The sequence below is a fragment of the Nannospalax galili genome, unplaced genomic scaffold, assembly GCF_000622305.1.
Source record: "Nannospalax galili isolate Female #2095 unplaced genomic scaffold, S.galili_v1.0 scaffold543, whole genome shotgun sequence".
Lineage (NCBI taxonomy): Eukaryota > Metazoa > Chordata > Mammalia > Rodentia > Spalacidae > Nannospalax > Nannospalax galili.
The window spans coordinates 1,169,770-1,187,061 of NW_008352270.1; the positions used below are offsets into that span (position 1 = coordinate 1,169,770).

Consider the following 17,292-nt stretch of genomic DNA (forward strand, 5'->3'; position numbering starts at 1 on the left):
CCAGCCCGGAGATTGAGAAGCAGGGTCATGTCAGGGTTCCCCAGTCCCCTCTGGACACAACTTGGCCTGCCTCATATGCTCTGTGACTCTTATTCTGTACCTGAGGCCCCAGTGCCACCTCCTCCAGGGATCTAGTCCAAGGAGCTTCCTTATGTCTTAGGGAGTCATTGCTTTTCTTTCTTCCCCTGACTGAATATTCAAAAAGGTTCTCTCATGTTGAGCCCTTTCTTCCTTGTATCTGGTTAGTCTCTTAGAAGTGCTCTCACATCTTCAGTGGGGCTTCCTCAGTTCCCTTTATACCCACATCCTCTGGTTCTTAAGCTCATTAAAAATAAAACCAGGCAGCACACCTGGGAACCAAATGTGCAACAGAGCAGACCTGGGATGCCCTGCAGTCTGATGAGAGGCCTTAGTCATAGATACCTGTGCAGTGCTAGGAAATGAATCTGGCTATCCCTGGGAGCTCAACTCATGACAGGCGGCAAATGACAGCTCACAGAACTAGTCCATCAGACATCAGTGCTCATTTGGTACCAAGAGAGGAGGAAAACATGTTTGGTATATAAAATGATGGGAAAAAAGTAGACTAAACATAGCATTTCAAACACTTACTATCAGTAGGACAATAGTTGATAACTATCTAGATAAGAAACACAGGTCCAGTTGTAGAGCTATGTTGCCAACCACCAACAACCAAGGAATCAGTGTTGGGTACCAAGCAGGCCTTGTAGGAGCTCATGGCAAAGCTGGCCCAGGGATGGGTATAACTTAGAGCCATCATGCTTCCTGGAGGCAGCTCTTTAGGCAAGACCCTCCCTCTGCCCTGAGCTTTCTAGAAGCCAGTGGCAGCAGGCCCAGGAACCCTGCAGTGGGAATGAAATTCATCCAGAGCAAGATCCACGTGTACTGTCAGACTTCTCCATCCAGCCAAGAAATAGGTAACCCCAAGAGGGTTAGTGTGCAATATGCGGGACCAGAGGAAGAGACAAAGAGGACCAGGGAGAGTTGAGTGTGATAGAGAGGGACATGATGGGGTTAGGATGGGGGCACGGCTGGTGTAGGATGGCATACATTGCATATTGATTTACATCTTCTTAGCAGCTTCTATGCCTACTGGCTGGGCAGACACTGCTCCCTGTGGGGCGAGACTGTCTTCACTCTAGTTCAGAGCTCTAGGGTATACACAGCTTCAGGTCACAAATCCCAGAGGGCTGGCTGTGAAGAATCAATGAAAATCCACCCACAGAAGTAACCTAAAGTTCCTTTCAAGCATCTATAACAACTCCCCATTGCCAGGTCTATGACACCATGCTCTTAGTGTAGTTCTGTACAAGTATCTAGAAGGCAGAATGATGTGTGTTCTTGTAACATTTCCCACATGCTTAAGGGATAACAACACCTACTTTACATTTTCTAGGCTCTCACTGTGCTCATTAAGAATATTCCCCTTCTTCAGTGAACCCCACTATATTACAGATAAACCATGTTCTTACTGCTCCAAATCTGGTCTCCCATGACTACCTAAGCTTCCAAAGCCCTCCAACATGCTGATGTTTACCTGCCTGTGAAAACATCAGCATCCTTCCTGACTGGGCCCATCCCAATTTTCCCCACAGCCATCTTCAATTACTCTGACATACAGGATCTTGCCTATATCTAAAAGCTTCCTATGCTGGTCTGCACTGCCTGCTCAGCACAGAGCAGTGTGTCTGTTCTATTTTGTGTTGTTCATCCTTTCTCTCTGAATAACTTCAACTTTTCCATGGTCATTTTAAATTCTATGCACTTGCCCCTTCTCCTATATCACCAGCTTTGGGAGTACAGAGGATGCCTGATTCATGTCTAACAACCGCTGCAGTTTGGATCATGGGTATCCCAGAGGCCAATGTTCTGAAGGTGTGGTCTCCAGAGTGACACAATTGTGAAGTGGAAGGACCTTTGGTGGGATATAGTGGGAGGTGTTAGGTTGTTGGAGACATGCCTTTGAAGGGAATTGTGGGAATCTAGCATCTTCTCAGGTATTATGTTATAGTAAAAGTTGACCAGCAGAGGCTTTTCTTATGGCAAGAATGTCACATTGCCATCGCTACTCTATATTATTGGTGGTCCCATAATGATACCAGCAGAAGGCCCACAGCTGTTATCTTTCAAATCCATCATTTAACTTGTATGTAAGAACACTGAAGCCCAGGCAGGCGAATTAAAAGTTGCATAGCTTATGACCCTAAGTTTAATCTTCTCTATGCACCAGTCCATGGAGTGGCTTAGCCCAATTTCATGTACTCTTCAACATGGATGTCTATGATGGGGCTGGAAACAATGAACCACAATGATGTTTGATAGCTTCCACTGTTACATGCATCGCAAGGGAATCAGGGATTATTTCCCAGGGACATAATTATAGTTCCGTTTTACTAAGAAAGCAGCTAAATAATTACGATTCTCCAAACTCAGATGCCATCCCAGATAAGAGATAACTGCCCATCTTTCTCTACGAGTCTAAATTCCAGACATCTCCCAAGACTGTGAACTAGCCACCTAGTTAGGAATTTCCTCTGAGGAGTTTTATGGCTTCTCTTAAAGAAGTTGTTTTTGATTTATGTTGATCATGTCTGACAACCAGCATTTCTCTTAATAATAATCATAAATAAGCAAGACAAGGTCACCTAACCCGAAACGAACATGTCTTCCCTGCACTATTCATCACAGAGCCCGCCATCTATGGCGGCTGATCACAGAGGTCTGATGCTCTTGGCACTCCATATTAAATCCTGTCTCCAGCACCTTCACTGGCATTTTTATGTCTCATCATTTTCCTTCAATAGTCTTCTAATAGGAGCCTCTCTAAGGACAGTGGTTAGGGTAGGACTTGGCTGAGCAAGGGCATGTGCACAGCCACGGTTGTTTCCCCAGGAGTTATTCTACATGTGGGTTCTTTTACCACATTCTACTTGTTTCTTTGTTCTTTGACATCGCTCCAATGTAACAGCCAAACAAATATATTAAAAAGCCTTCCAGAATGTGAAAGAATAAAGCAGAAGGGTAGATGTGCTAAATGAGAACAGACAAGCACTCTAGTAGGAAAACACAAGTGACCTCAAAGCAAACATCACACCATTCTCCTGACTTTGAAGACCAACACTCGGTAGATAGCACAACAGTGCTTGTCAATCAGCTCCTGGAAGGCGGGTTTTATTTCCCATAAAGACTGGGGTACATAAACTGTTTTGTTATTTTCAGTGACTAATCTCAGTACATTTCAGTGCCTTTGGGCCTGGTGATAGATCACAGTGGCTGCTGTGTTACAGCAAGAAACTTGTCTTATCCACATGGGGGTCTATTGAAAGGTCTGTTGCTGAGACAGGATTGAAGTAAGAGTCTAGTCTGAGCACAGCAGAGCCTAGGAAACACCAGCTGGGAAATGCAAATGCCATCAAGCCAACAGTCATGATGGTATCTGAGTCCACCTAGAACAAATGTCTCACTGAGGCCTTGTTCTATGGATTATGATGGGCTGGGTAAACAGATAGGGTTCTCTATACCATGGCATTTGGAGATGGGAAACCATACAACTGGGTCATCCCTCAAAGTTGATTTCTTTACCCAAGGAAGACAAATGATTTATGGTGGACAATGATCTCAGCACTCATATGGAGAGGTTCATTGCAGAGCTTCGGTTCACAGATACAGAAAAAAAAAAGCAAGTCCATGATGGATCATAAAAGCCTGTGGGCTATCCTGGTGCAGCTGCTAGAAAGAAAAGGATCTGCTTATGAGTGTCACCCCATCTTTTAATCCTAAATGGGTTGGTGGCACTGGTATACAGGGCAGAGGATTCAGTAAACTCACTTGCAGAGTGGCACACAGGAGTGGATATCACACAGGAGCAGACATCACGCAGGAGAGGACATCATACTCTGCTGCTCTCACTCAACCAAGGTCTAGAATTGCACATGGGATGTAAGACTTTGTTTCATTAAAAAAATGTTCTACATTGGTGGCTCATGCCTTTAAATCTCAGCACTTGGGAGGCAGAGGCAGGCAGACCTTTGTGAGATCGAGGCCAGCCTCATCCACATAGTGAGTTCTAGGTGGGCTGGAGATGTGGGAGACCCTGAGAAAGAAAGGAAGGAAGGAAGGAAGGAAGGAAGAGAAAGAAAGAAAGCTCTTGGGCCAAAGAACAAGTAGGGATGATTTCCTTGGATTCTAGTGAACTAGTAAACAGATGATTGCAGACAAAATCTCTACATAGCCTAAACTATTGTTTCTCTCCCTCCTCTTACTTCTGTACATGGACCTTTCACCTCATTTACTCCCTGGATGCCTGGGCTACCAGCTCTGACCTTGGTCTTCACCTTGCTCCTTGTAACCTTCTGTCAAATGTCCACCCCAAACTCCAATGAACACATTAGGGGCTCAGACATGAGGTCTTTGTACATAGGTGCCTTCTGACAGCAGATTCCTGGAGATGGCAAAGGTTCCCCTTACCAACACGAGGGGCAGCATAGTGGTGGGTATATATTGTGTTACACTGGGGGAAGGGCACTGCAGGACCTGTGGCTGGTGTCCATGCACATTTATCCTCAAGTGTGTTTGGGGTGGCACTGGAGGAAGACCCTTCCCCATTGCACTTTCAACAAGAGGAACTGTGCTCTACCCATGTCCCTGAGAGAGACAGCCAGGTTCTTGGAAGCAGCCTGCCCCATATACAGGCTTCTGCAGCGATTAGGTCATAAGGTAGTGGCCCAGTAGAATATTCAGCTCTTGAGTAGATAACACTTATATGACTGGGCAGAGGGGAAAGGGTAGCAAAGAAACCAAAAGTTGGTTCCCTGCCTGGCACCGCCACAGTTGGGTGCCAGCACCCAGGCCTCATCACGGTCACCTTGCTAACCATCCAGAGATGTCCCCTGTTGTGTAAGAATGCACATAACAGGGTATTTTGTTCAGCAAAGTCTTTGGGGTTGTCTCTAGCCCAGGTCTCAAATTGCAGGGTACTGGGGAAAGACCTCAGGCCTCAGTTCCCTCAGAGCTGTCGGCCCATCATGGCTGGCCTAGAGCAAGGGAGGTCTCAAAAGCATGAGGCCTGGGTCTTCCCAGCCCACGTCTGGGTGCCTACCTGAATTGGACCGTTTTTTGGGGGTTTTGAGGCTCCTGCACCTCCCTCCCACGGAGCTGCTGTTCTCACTCATGGAGTCCTGGGCGGAGGATGCGCTGCCGGTGGCTTCACTGTCCCTCATCATGCTCTCGTAGCCACTGCTGCCTCCGCTGTGGTAGAACAGGGCGGTCTTCCCCATGGCGGGTGGCAGCTCCCCACTCAGCACACTGCTGTTGTCGCTGCCGTGCCCACTGCTGCAGCGGTGCGGCTTCCGCGGTGGGGTGATCTTGCTGTAAGGCGATGGCAGCAGGTGCGCAGCAGCCGTGGGCTTATCCTCCGGGGTAGCCCCGCAGCGCTCCTCGGCCTCGGGCCCAGCCCGCAGCTGTGCGCCCCGCGCCCCCGCGCTGCCCTGCAGCAGCTCGGAAATGCGCCCGTTGACTGCTCGCAGGGGCAGTTTGGAAGCCAGCCCGGAGCCCCGGCTCCTGCTGAGTGACTGCGTGGACCAGGACATGTGCTTCCCGTTGGGCGGCAGATTGGAGCTCTGGCCCACAGACTGTGGCAGGGACTTAGTGGAGAAGCTGAGGGTTTTGGTGGTCGAGGTGGACAGGCTGCGTGATTTGGGGCTGGCTAGCAGGAGCTTGCTTACTGCAGAGATCTTGGACTGGCTGGCCTTTGGCGAGGCCCCCGCCGACTGGGTGATGCCACAGTTGGGTGGCGAGGCTCCTGTGCTACGACCCAGGCTCCTGCCGGTGCGGGGCATGGTGCTGTCTTTGCCCGCATGCATGCGGGAGCTCATGGACGACAGGCTCTCCGCCCGCTCCAGTGATAGGCATTCGTAGTGGCTAACTGTTGTTCTGCCAAGAGAGTTAGTTCTGCTGGCCAGCTGCTCGAGCTTGGCGCTGAAGAGCTTGCTGCTACTGCTGGACTCCTTTGCCTTGCTGGTGGACTCATCAGGGAAGCAGGCCAAGAAGGTAGAGGGCTGGTTGAGGGGGCTGCTGGTGCTACTGCTGCTGGCGCTGTGCTGGGGACTGGCCCGGTTCTTCTGGTCCAAGCTGGACTTGCGGACAGGAGGAAGGGGTGGTGTCCCTTTGGGCCGAGTCAGGACACAATGTTTGGGTGAAGCCACCTTCCTTTCCAGGGTTGTCTTTGAGGGCTGGGTGCCCAGAGCCCCACTGAAGCCGTTGGTGTCTGCCAGGCAGTGGTAGAAGAGGCTGTCCAGGTCTTCTTGTCTGCTGGCCTTCTGAAATGCCCTGGGGAGGCTGCTGGACTTCAGGCTTTTGTTGGAATACACTGGACTCTGGGCCACCAAGCCAGGCAGGGCCATCTCACAGCCATCCACAACTCTCCTAATGTCAGTCACCTGCGAGGCAGTTACCTCCCCACTGTTCCTGCTCAGCCTGTCACCGGAGCCAGGCCTGCCATCCTGCTCCTGCTCTGGCCTGGCTTCTGATTTCGGGGGGCTTGGGACAGTCTCACACCTAACCCCTTCTTCACTGGGGTACACATTCTCCTTTTTCGCCTCCTCTTCTCGTTTCAGCCAGGGATCTTCAAATTTCATCTCTTTCCTTGTACTGGCTTCCTTGCTGTCTTGGGACTGGACTGTTTTGGGGACTGCTTTTGGGACAGCAGTGGATGACTCAGGCTCTTGCACATTTCGGGGGTTCATGGCAATGCAGGGGTAAACTGTGATGTTGGTCTTCATGGGGATGTACCCTTCACAACTGCTCAGACTGGCCGTGTTGGAGATTGTAACCATGGCCTTGCCCAGTGTGGATATTTTGCAGCTTTTGATGGGAGTGGCTTTGTTGAAAGAATCTTCTCCCATCTCAGATAAGATGAGTAAGTTATCAGGGCCTGCCTTGGGCTTCTCTCTGCACACCACGGCGGTGTTCTGGATGCTGTTGACAAACTCCGAGGCTGGGGGTTCTGCCATGGCTTCCCCGTGCCCGAAGCATGTCTGTGCTATGAAGCTGTGGCAAGACTGCTCACCGTCACTGCCTGCGCTCATCTCACTCAGCCAGGAGCTGATGGAGGAGCGCCGGCTGCTTGCCTCCCGTGACTTCTCATCCAGGCCCAACTTTGGGAGCGGCAGGAACTGTGTGATGCTCACCTCAGAAACAGGTGCTATGCTAGAGTAACACTCCAGGTCCTCACTGATGCTGCTGATGATGCTGACAGGCCGGGAGCCTGAGGCCAGGGCCTGCACTGAACAATCACTGTTGAAGCTGATGATGCTGGTGGGGCGGCCACTGTCGAGGACCCCGCTGATGGTCAGCTCCTCCACCAGTGTGAACACCAGCTCGTCCTCCCCATTCAGCTCCAGTGGCTGCTGTACTGTCACCATCGTGGTGCTCAGAATCTCCTTCTTGGCGTCTGCAGGAGGGGCTTCCTGATGCTCACCCTCGACCAGAGATTCTGGGAACCCTTCACTCCCAGCAGACATGGATTTCTTCAAAACCTGGGGGCTCATTCCAACGGGGGGTGTACGCACATCAGGCTGGAGCAAGGACTCACTAGAGACCATGCCTGAGTCCTTGCTCAGCGATGGTGGTGGGGCAGAGGAGGGCAGCACCCCCTTCTGGGTATAGACTTTACACCTCTGGGAGGGAGAGCTGGGGGGTTTGTATTCTGAGGTCTTAGATAGGCTGGCAACACCCAGCCGTGGGGAGCCCATGGGCCTGGGCTTACCCTCCACAAAGCCACATGAGTTCAGGCTCTCGCGGCTGCTCTGGAGGCTGGGGCTCTGTGTGAGCTGGGATGTGCTGTGCTGGCTACTGCTGCCTGGGATGTTCCTGGGTGAGGCTGGACTGGGGCTGCTGCTTTGCATCACTGCAGGCACAGGAGAATGATTCTGCTGCATCTTGGATACCAAGGGCTCTGTGCCTTCCCTGTCTGTCAACTGGCCACTTTCTGACCCATTATCTTCCTTATCGGATTCAGAGAGTGTGTCTGGCTCGGCTACTTGGCTTAATGAAGCACATCTGCCTGCTTGCTCTGGCCCAAACTGAATGGGTAGCTCTTCGAAGGGAAACCTGTTGGGCTCTTCACTGCCATCAATGCAGTCTAGTCTTTCCTGTAGTTCAGCAAACGTGTTGCACTTCAGGCAATCCCTTTCTGACTTGTTGGCTGCAGCCTCTGCTGCCTCCAGAGGCCGGCTCTCACCCCTGGTCTTTTGCAGGGCTGGCACGATGGGGACGAAGTCTGGGGGACCCTCATTGTCAGTAAGCTCTTTGTCAGACAGGGCAGTGCCGTTTGGCCCAATGTAGATGACAGTGTCACAGGACTGCTCACTGCTGGAGGAGTAGTCAGGATCACTAGACAGCGGGGCGAGGGGGAAGTCGGGGTCCACTGGAGCCCGGGCATGGAAGGGTCTCAGCTGAGTGGGCCTGCGCATTCTGCCCTCCTCACAGGAACTTTCTCCCCCAGAGGAACTTGACGTGTACTGCAATGTGAGCGAGAGAATAGTTAAGAAAACAGCTCTTCCAAGACTGCCCTCCCTCCCAGGAAGACAGTGTCACACACAGGTGCAAACTGCTGACTGGACCCAGCTCTTGAAGGTCAGCCTGCATAGTGGCTACTACTCACTGGGCCATACCAGGGCACCTCCCTGTCTCACATCATGGATATGTGCACACAGGATAATTTACAAACAGCACACTGGCAAGTTAGTCTGCTTGGGAAAGGAGGTGACCAGTCCAGGCCCTACCTGATTTTCCTCAGGGTTAGTCCCATGCTTCAGAACATTGGCTATGAAGCCTTGTTTTATTCTTTTTTCTTTAAGGCACATAAAAGGGAAAGGAGGAAAAATTCCACTCATCACCAGTTGTCCCAATCAACATGGGCCATGGTTTTCTCAAACATTCTTGCAACACTACCACTATCCTGGCTTTGCTTTGTGCCCTAGAAAATGGGATAACTGACATGCAGTGACCCAGTATCCTGCCGAAACCACCAAGTTAGCATAAGATCCCACATTCAGAAAGCTCCTGGACACGCAGGGAAGTAGGGCCACGTGAGGAAAGCATTAGCCCTTTCTCTGGAGCCCTAGACTCCTTCAACATCTTTCATCCCATTAGCAATCCCTCTCAGGAGTCAGGCTGGATATCTTAGGAAAGCATCAGCAGAGGAGAGAGGACTTTCTCCTGGGTCAGTTGGATGGCTTCCCTGCCCTGACGTGGTAGCTTGGCAGCCACATTTATACAGTCCTTCATGCTCAGAAAGTGGTAATACCAGTTTGGCCCTCTGTGACTCAGTTGTCTTCCCTAAGGAACCCCACTTTGAGCTCCTTACCTTTGTCTTCTTCTTCTTCATCCTTAAGACCCTTGATGCGATCTGGATGGTGGACAGGGTTTCTGCGTAGCTCCCAGCCGCGGCTGAGATGTGTGCGATCATGGTGGTGCGACAGTTCACGTTCCCCAGAGACTCCCGCAGCAGCATGGTGAGCTTGCTCTCTCTGCCAAACAAAGTGGATTAAGGCTGCATTAGTGGGCCATGCCTCATGCTGGCTGTCAGGGCAGGACTTTAGGTCTATGCATGGCTATTTGGTTGTGGGTGGTGGTTTTCTTTCTTCTTCTTTTTTTTTTTTTTAATGGCATACTAATTAGCATCGCTTTGCAGCATGGGGCTATTTGTAGTTGGCAGCTGGGCAAGTGCTTCTAACTCCAAGGATGGAATTCACGCAAACACCTCCCTTGGCACTTCTGTCCTGGCCACAATGGGCTGTTCTGGTGTGTCTGTTTGTGTGAATATGACTTAGTACATAATGAGGTCTGGGAATAGAGACAAGGAGAGGGGATCTAGAGAAAATGGTTTTGTGACCAGTGATCTGGCATGCTCTCTGCATACACAGGCCTTCTCAGCAATTTTCTGCACACAGGTAATCCCTGTAATGGAAAAAAAAGAAAAAGAAGTCCCCCTGCTGTGAACTTGCACTGAAGTCCCACGTGTTTATAATACATGCAAAGTCCTTTTTTGAGCAAAGAGTGGCAAACATGCTGTTGTCATCATCTCTTAACTCTCCGATTTGTACCTAGTAGCATTGAAGACTGAAATTCCTGATAAGCAAGAGGGGAAACACAGACAAGGCCTAAATAGTCACCTAGCAACAGAAAGAACTAGAACTAGAAAGAACTTTCTAGAAAGATTTCCTCTGGGAACTGTGCAGTTGCTATGTGGGGGCCAATATCCTGATTAGTGATACAAGGCTCAGGGCACTGCAGTTGGTTTCTACGCTTTTAAGGAACTGACCTGAAGGAATGGCTCATGCTTTTCCATTTCTGCACTTGCATTTGAAAGGTCTCTGCTCACATCCACAGCACACATCCAGAACATACAGTCCCTAGGTGAAGTATCATTTCATCCTTGGAGCACCCCCATCTGAAGGCTGAGGCTGTCTCTGGGTTTCTGATGAACTGGATTTTGTGATCCTATGATGTGTTTGTAACCCCAGGTGGGAAGAGTCATCTTATGTCCATGTTCCTGAAGATCCCCTGGAGATGGACTGTTCAGCTCAGCAGACTTTGTGAAAGATGCTGGCCACTGTCAGCAGGGCATAGGGGTTTTTCGCATGACTTATGCCTGGCTTCAGGGAGGAGAGATTGTGGTATAATAGTTTTTCCTTCCTACCTGGGACCAATTAGGGTGTTCATTTGGGAATGCTGGGCTGGTGTGTGTGGCTCAGCTCCAGAGCAGTTTATAAATATACAAGGGCTTCTCTTCAGCAAAATAATCAGTGATAAAAGTGGTACAAGGAAGGGGGGATGGAGAGGACTGTCTGCACACATTTAGCTCCCTTCAAAGTGTACCCTGCAGGCATGTCTCAGCAAGGATGTTGAGGCCTATTCCTGGAAGATGCTCAGCAAAGACAGTATATCTGAATGAGCCACAGGAAGTGGAGGATGGATTCCATTTGGGCTAGGCTGTGACCATACACAGTCTAGTCATATTATTCATGGTAGTTACATACTAGAAAGTATACCCATGATTAGGGACATTCAGCCATGGTTGGTAGAGAAAAATACACAGTTTAGGTTCCTGTGACTCTTTGGGTACAACAGTTTGGTCAACTATCAGTATGTTACCTTGTCTTATATGACTTTCTGTTGAAAGAAACTTTAATATATGTTTCTTATAAGTAGTGTTGTATACATAATACTTATTTAAAATAAAATGAATCATGAGGGTTTGGCAACCTCCTGGCCCTCAGGGATATGACAGTGGGTGTCTTTAACCTTCAGCCTCACAGCAATACTGCCCACTGCACTTCTCTTGAATTGTTAAGCTGATGTATCTACAAATTCAGTCTCTTCTTTATCATCTCCATAACTTCATAGTGAACCGTTGATGTGAACTGAACAGTTTCAGAGTGACCTGTTTACAGATAGACAAATTTCCTCTTCCTTATAGACATATCACACTCTAGATGCATTAACACTGAACATGAAGCCAACAGCACATGAACTCATGCCTGAACAAAGCTTATCTAATACACATATTCTCTCCATGAGGCACGCTGTAGCCTCCTTACATTTCATTCCATTAGAACCATGCTGGGAAGCCACTGGAAACAGTGAAATCACAGACAGAAAGCCTGAAAAAATCAAAAGCACAGGAGCCGAAAGCTCACAAGAAGGCAGAGTTCACCGTCACACCTCAGTTGAGAACAGGTGGGTTGGGAACTCAAAGTTTTCTTCACCCTGTGCATTATCCTTAAATCACTGTGAAAGTGCCACTAATATTGACTTGGGGATTACAAAGAAATTTTATCAAGTAGGCAATGTGCAAATACAGAATCTGCAAATGTTCCCTGGATGACTAAACTATGAAGCCCCTTGTGCTAAGTCTCCTTAACAAAGTGCACCTGGCCCAAGGCACGTTCCTTCCTTCAGTTCTCCATGTGATCCTGCAAGTCTTCAGGAAAGAAAATATACCAAAAGTAGGTAGCATGATCATTCCACCAGCCTGCCAGTCCTGCATGTTTCATGCCATTCTTATTCGAGATACAATCATGGACAAATGTTCATGGCTTTTTTTATTTTTTAAGTCCACAGTATTGGAAGAAACCATGACATATGTGTTGCTTCTTCAGTTCTCCATGTGATCCTGCAAGTCTTCAGGAAAATATACCAAAATCAAGTAGCATGATACAGCATTCCACCAGCCTGCCAGTCCTGCATGTTTCATGCCATTCTTATTCGAGATACAATCATGGACAAATGTTCATGGCTTTTTTTATTTTTTAAGTCCACAGTATTGGAAGAAACCATGACATATGTGTTGCTTGGCAACCAGCAGAACTGTTAGCAAGACCTACTAGGTCTCTCGACTCAAGGGAGTAAAACGGGTAGCTGGAGAGCTGTGGCTTTTTCAAGCCCATGATGATGCTTTGACTGGGAACAAAGATCATTGAGGAGCAGGAGCAGGAAGGGGCAGGGTACCAAAGGCTACGAGCCAAACTGAGTATTCTTGGAAGGATCTGAAAGGTTTCAGAGTTTCCAGGCTACTGGACATCACCAGGTCAGTTGACACCTTTGTATCAAGACTTGGGAGCTGCTGGAGGGGGAGTGTCAGGCTACCTGGAGGGAGCAGAGTCACTGGGTCCATGGACCTAGAGGCTGGTTGGGTAATAGGAAGGGCAGAGCATGAGGCAGGACTGAGCAGATCTGGGGAAGGACCAGGTCATTCTTTCATATAATCATCTTTTATGGCCATACATTCCAGCTTCTGTCCATCCTGACTCCAGATAACTTTTTTCTTGTTTTGTTTTGTTTTGTTTGTTTTGCTTTTATTTTTTGTTTGACAGGATCTCCCTAGCTCCAGCCTACCTGGAAGTCACTATGTAGACCAGGCTGGCCTCAATCTCAAAGAGATCAACCTGTCTCTGCCTTCTGAGGGCTCGGAGTAAAGGCATACTCCACTACGCCTGGCATCCCAGGTAACTTTTAAAGTGACTAAGGAAAAAAAATCTTATTTCTAAAAGTAAGATAATCCTTTTATTAGACATAACAAAATTAGCAGAAAAAAACCAGGACAATGAACACATATGATTCTTTTTTTTTTTTTTTTTTAACTGCTGGGATGGAACCCAGGGCCCTGGGCATGTTAGGTAAGTACTTCATCACTGAGCCATATCCCCAGCCAATGAACATATTTTAATTGCTAATAATTTTTAAAGAACATGTAGTACTTGAGAACAGGTGCTGACAAGTCAAGGCCATGCAGGCCAAATTTGATTCACTGCTTGTTTTTATTTATAAATAAAACTTTATTAAAACATAGCCGTACCTATTTGTTTATAGGCACCATGTCAGAGCCTGGTCCTCTGCAGAACAGTATGTTGGTGCCTGTTCTAAAGTAATGCTACATGGTGATATCATTCCAAAGACAGACTCAGCAGAGAATGGAGGGAAATGAACAAGTTTCTTTAGTATTCTACGATCTCGTTTTCAGCAGTCTGTGTCACTTCTTTTTGTTCAGGTGTTTCATGGAGAAAGAGCTAGATTCAATTCCACAGACACCAGCAAAGAGGAGCAAGCACTTAGCTTCAGAAATCACTGAGCACCAGGCCCCAGACATTGTCACAGCTCAAATCACTTCCTGCTGCATGCAGAGCCAGTCTCCCCTTGCAAAGGGCTGCATGGCTGCTCATGTCCACTGAACTAATCAGCTTATTAGTGTGTGCAGCTGCTCATTTAAGGTGAGTCTATGGAGCACTGACTCAGGTACGAGAGATTGACTATACTCAAGAAGTCCATTATTCAATGAGAGAAATAGACATGCAAAGCCTCATTATGACAGCATTCCATAAAAGCTAAAGATAAGCGGTGTCAGCAAGATGGCTGCCTACATGTCCCTAGCATGCGGACCCTGGGAAAGATAGCCAAAGTCACAAGTAAACAGCTATATTTTGACAAAAATAGCTAAATGAGGGTGTCAGAGCACAGACATCCAGGGCAGCCACATAGTGAGAGGAAGTAGTGTTGAGGCAAACCTTGCATCAGCATCCTTACCTTGAACCCTAATTAAGACTAGCTTGGAAACAGGAGCGTTGTTTTCCCATATGAGAAAGGCAATCAAGAGGACTTCAACTATACCATCACCACCTTGGTTATCTGAATCCTTCACCAGAGGGGACCACCTCTGTCCATAGATGCGCAAAAGAAGCTCAATAGAGTTTATTTGTTGAGCTGCTCTGGAGAAGGAATCAGTGCTGTGCACCTTACCCAGCACCTGAGCTGACATGGTATCCTGCCTCATAGGGAATCAGTGCCTGTGTTGAGCCAAGTGGTTGCATCTCCTGGGGCTGAGCTGATGGGACAGCCCATGTCCTAAAGAAACAGCACTGGTGAGCAGGTACAACTTGCCCTTCAGGCCATATAACTGTAACACCTTGTTTCTCTAGAATTGAGCTGGACACCTTAAGTCTGAGCTGCCTTGCAGGAGGGTAGAATCATACATAGAGGCTTATACTGTCCTTACACTGTGTCCAGAGCCAGAGTCACCATGTCCATCCCAAATAGCACCCTAAAGCTACCTACAGGTCAAAGCCTTTCCCTACATAAGTCACTCTGTAAAGTATGGGAGAGGATTGTTTCATCAGATATATGCATGTTAAGAACATAGGAAATGAAAAAGCAAGAAAGCATGAGACTATCAAAGGGACAAAATAATTCTCCAGTAACTGACCCTAAAGGGAAGGAAATTCATGAGTTGGTTTAAAAGAAATTCAAGATAATGATCTTAAGGAAACTCAACAGGAAGTAAGAGAATACAGGTAGACACTGAAATTGGAAGTTGATAAATTCAACAAAGAATTGGCAGAGAAGGACTCAGCAGGAGCCTTGAAGCTGAAGAATTCAACAAGTGAACTAAAAAGTGTAATAGAGGTGGGGCTGCCTGCGTCCATGCAGCACAGGCTTAGGTTTCTGGAAGAGCCAGTGCAGGAGTGGGCAGTGCAGGTGGGGGCATGGCGGGTGGGGCAGGGCCAGGCCTTGTCAACATGTCATTGCTCATCATGGAGCAGCTCAAGAGCGGTGGCCTGTTTGACAGCTTCCCACGTGGACACCAAGCCAGCTTACCAGAACCTGAGGCAGAAAGTGGACGATTTTGTGTCAACACATCTGGACAAACAGGAATGGAATTCTACAATGAACAAGAACGAGTTGTAAGGTTCAGTCAGGGATGTTTGAAGCAGGAGTGGACAGAATTATTTCTCGGGTGGTGGACCCAAAACTAAGCCATATCTCAGGCCACAGATAGAGTGAGCAATTCATGAGTTTCTGGTAGCCCAGAAAGAAAGACGTTATGCTGGCACCCCCTACCAGAGCCTGAAAGCCATGCTCCTCCAGGACCATCCCAAGATGCCTCCTAAGAATATGCCTGACACCTTTGGAAGGCTCCATTTAATGGATTCCTATTTGATAGTATAACTTTAGACAGCCATAGTTACTGGGATGTCAAAATTTTGGCCTTGACCGTAGGGTGGTGCCCATATTGAATGGAGAACAAGTTAGGCAGTGGGACAGTTGTCCTACTTTGCTCCTGCATTGTGGTTACTGGGATGTCAAAATTTTGGCCTTGACCGTAGGGTGGAGAACAAGTTAGGCAGTGGGACAGTTGTCCTACTTTGCTCCTGCATTGTGTGGCCATTTGACCAGCCAGTCCAAGGGTGTGACACCCAGTAGATACTACAGAGCTGTAAACACTACAGTGACACGGGGTTGTCCTAAAACAAAGCTTTATATTTGAACATGGTCACTGCATGTAGATGTTAGTGTTTGTGCTCTGGAGTATGCAGAGGCTAGGCTGGAGAACCAGTCCGGAGGTAATTTCTAGGAGTAAGGACAGTAAAGGCTGGTGGGAATGGCTATTTGACATTAGATATTGTTGTTCAGAACTACAAACTGGAATATACAAGCAGTTAGTGTCAGGTAACCTTAAAGTTGTACTTGGGTCTTCTAGCCAGGTTCCTTTCCCTTGTCAGGTGGCAGAACTTAGAGCCCCAGAGAAGGAGGACGCTGCATCACTGGGCACAGAGAGCCCTGGTAGCCTCTTTCTCCAGGGGTCTTTCTATCCTGCAAGGGCTAGTCAGTCTGGATGTGTGGAAAAGTGAATTATCAATAAACAACATACATTTAAAAAATAAAATAAAATTTAAAAATATAATAGCACTGACAGCATGCTAGATCAAGCAGAAGAAGGAAACCATGAACTTGAAGATAGGCCTTTTGGAATGATTTAGTCAGAGGAAAAAGAGTAAAAATGCATGAACATAGACTATAGACTTCTGGATAGATATGAACAAATATTATCTTTCTGAGAATTCCAAGAAAATACAAAGAAAGACACAGAACACTTATTTGCTGAGATAATTGATGAAAACTTCCCAAGTCTTGGGAGAGATGTGGACATCCAGAGCCATTAGCTCAAAGGTCCCCAGACAGGTTCAACCCAAAGGAGTCCTCTCCAAGATACACTGTAATCAAACCGTCAAAAGTCAAAGAGAGAATTCTGGTAGCAGCAAGACAGGAGCAGCAGGGTGCACATCGACTCCCATTAGCACATCAGTGGCTTTCTCAGCAAGAACCTTCCTGGACAGGAGAGTGTGGGAAAGACAGTGCCAAACAAAGGAACTCTACATAGTACTACTGTACCCAGCACAATTGTTCTTCAGATGGAGAAAATACAGTCCTCCCAGACAGGCAAAAGCTGAAAGAATTCATTGACCAATCTTAATAAGAAATACTTATGGGAGTTTCTCAAGCAAACAGGAAAAGAAATTAATTATTAACATGAAAACATATGAAAGTACAGAATTTACTGGTAAGAGAAAATTTATAGCCAAATTCAGAATAATTCAATTCCATAATGGTGGCCTATAAGTCATTTATATCTCTACTATGAATGCTAAAAATAAAAGTAGGAGGCAGGAGAGATGGCTCAGCAGTTAAGAGCGCTGACTGCTCTTGCAGAAGACCTGGGTTTGAATCCAGTGGCTAACAACTGTTTATAACTTCAGTTCCAGGGGATCTGACACTCTCTTCTGGCTTCCATGGACACTGCATGACATCAGTGCACTTACATACATGCAAGCATAACACTCATACACATAAAATAAAAATAAATGAAATATGTCAATGCTGTTGTAATGAAATGCCTCTTCTAATTATATGGTTATTAAATAAATACTTTTAAAT

At 47.5% G+C, this 17,292-nt stretch overlaps 1 protein-coding gene across 3 annotated transcripts in view; it reads right to left on the reverse strand.

Moving 5' to 3' along the window:
* Positions 1-17,292, reverse strand: part of Kif26b (kinesin family member 26B) — a 499,922-nt gene that overhangs the window by 16,344 nt on the left and 466,286 nt on the right. For all 3 annotated transcript variants that reach the window (XM_029554099.1, XM_008849151.2, XM_008849153.2), the window contains 2 exons: positions 9,389-9,551; positions 5,120-8,540 (listed from right to left, as the gene is read on the reverse strand). In XM_029554099.1, coding sequence (XP_029409959.1) covers positions 5,120-8,540; positions 9,389-9,551 — 3,584 coding nt within the window. The remainder of the gene's footprint in view (positions 1-5,119; positions 8,541-9,388; positions 9,552-17,292) is intronic.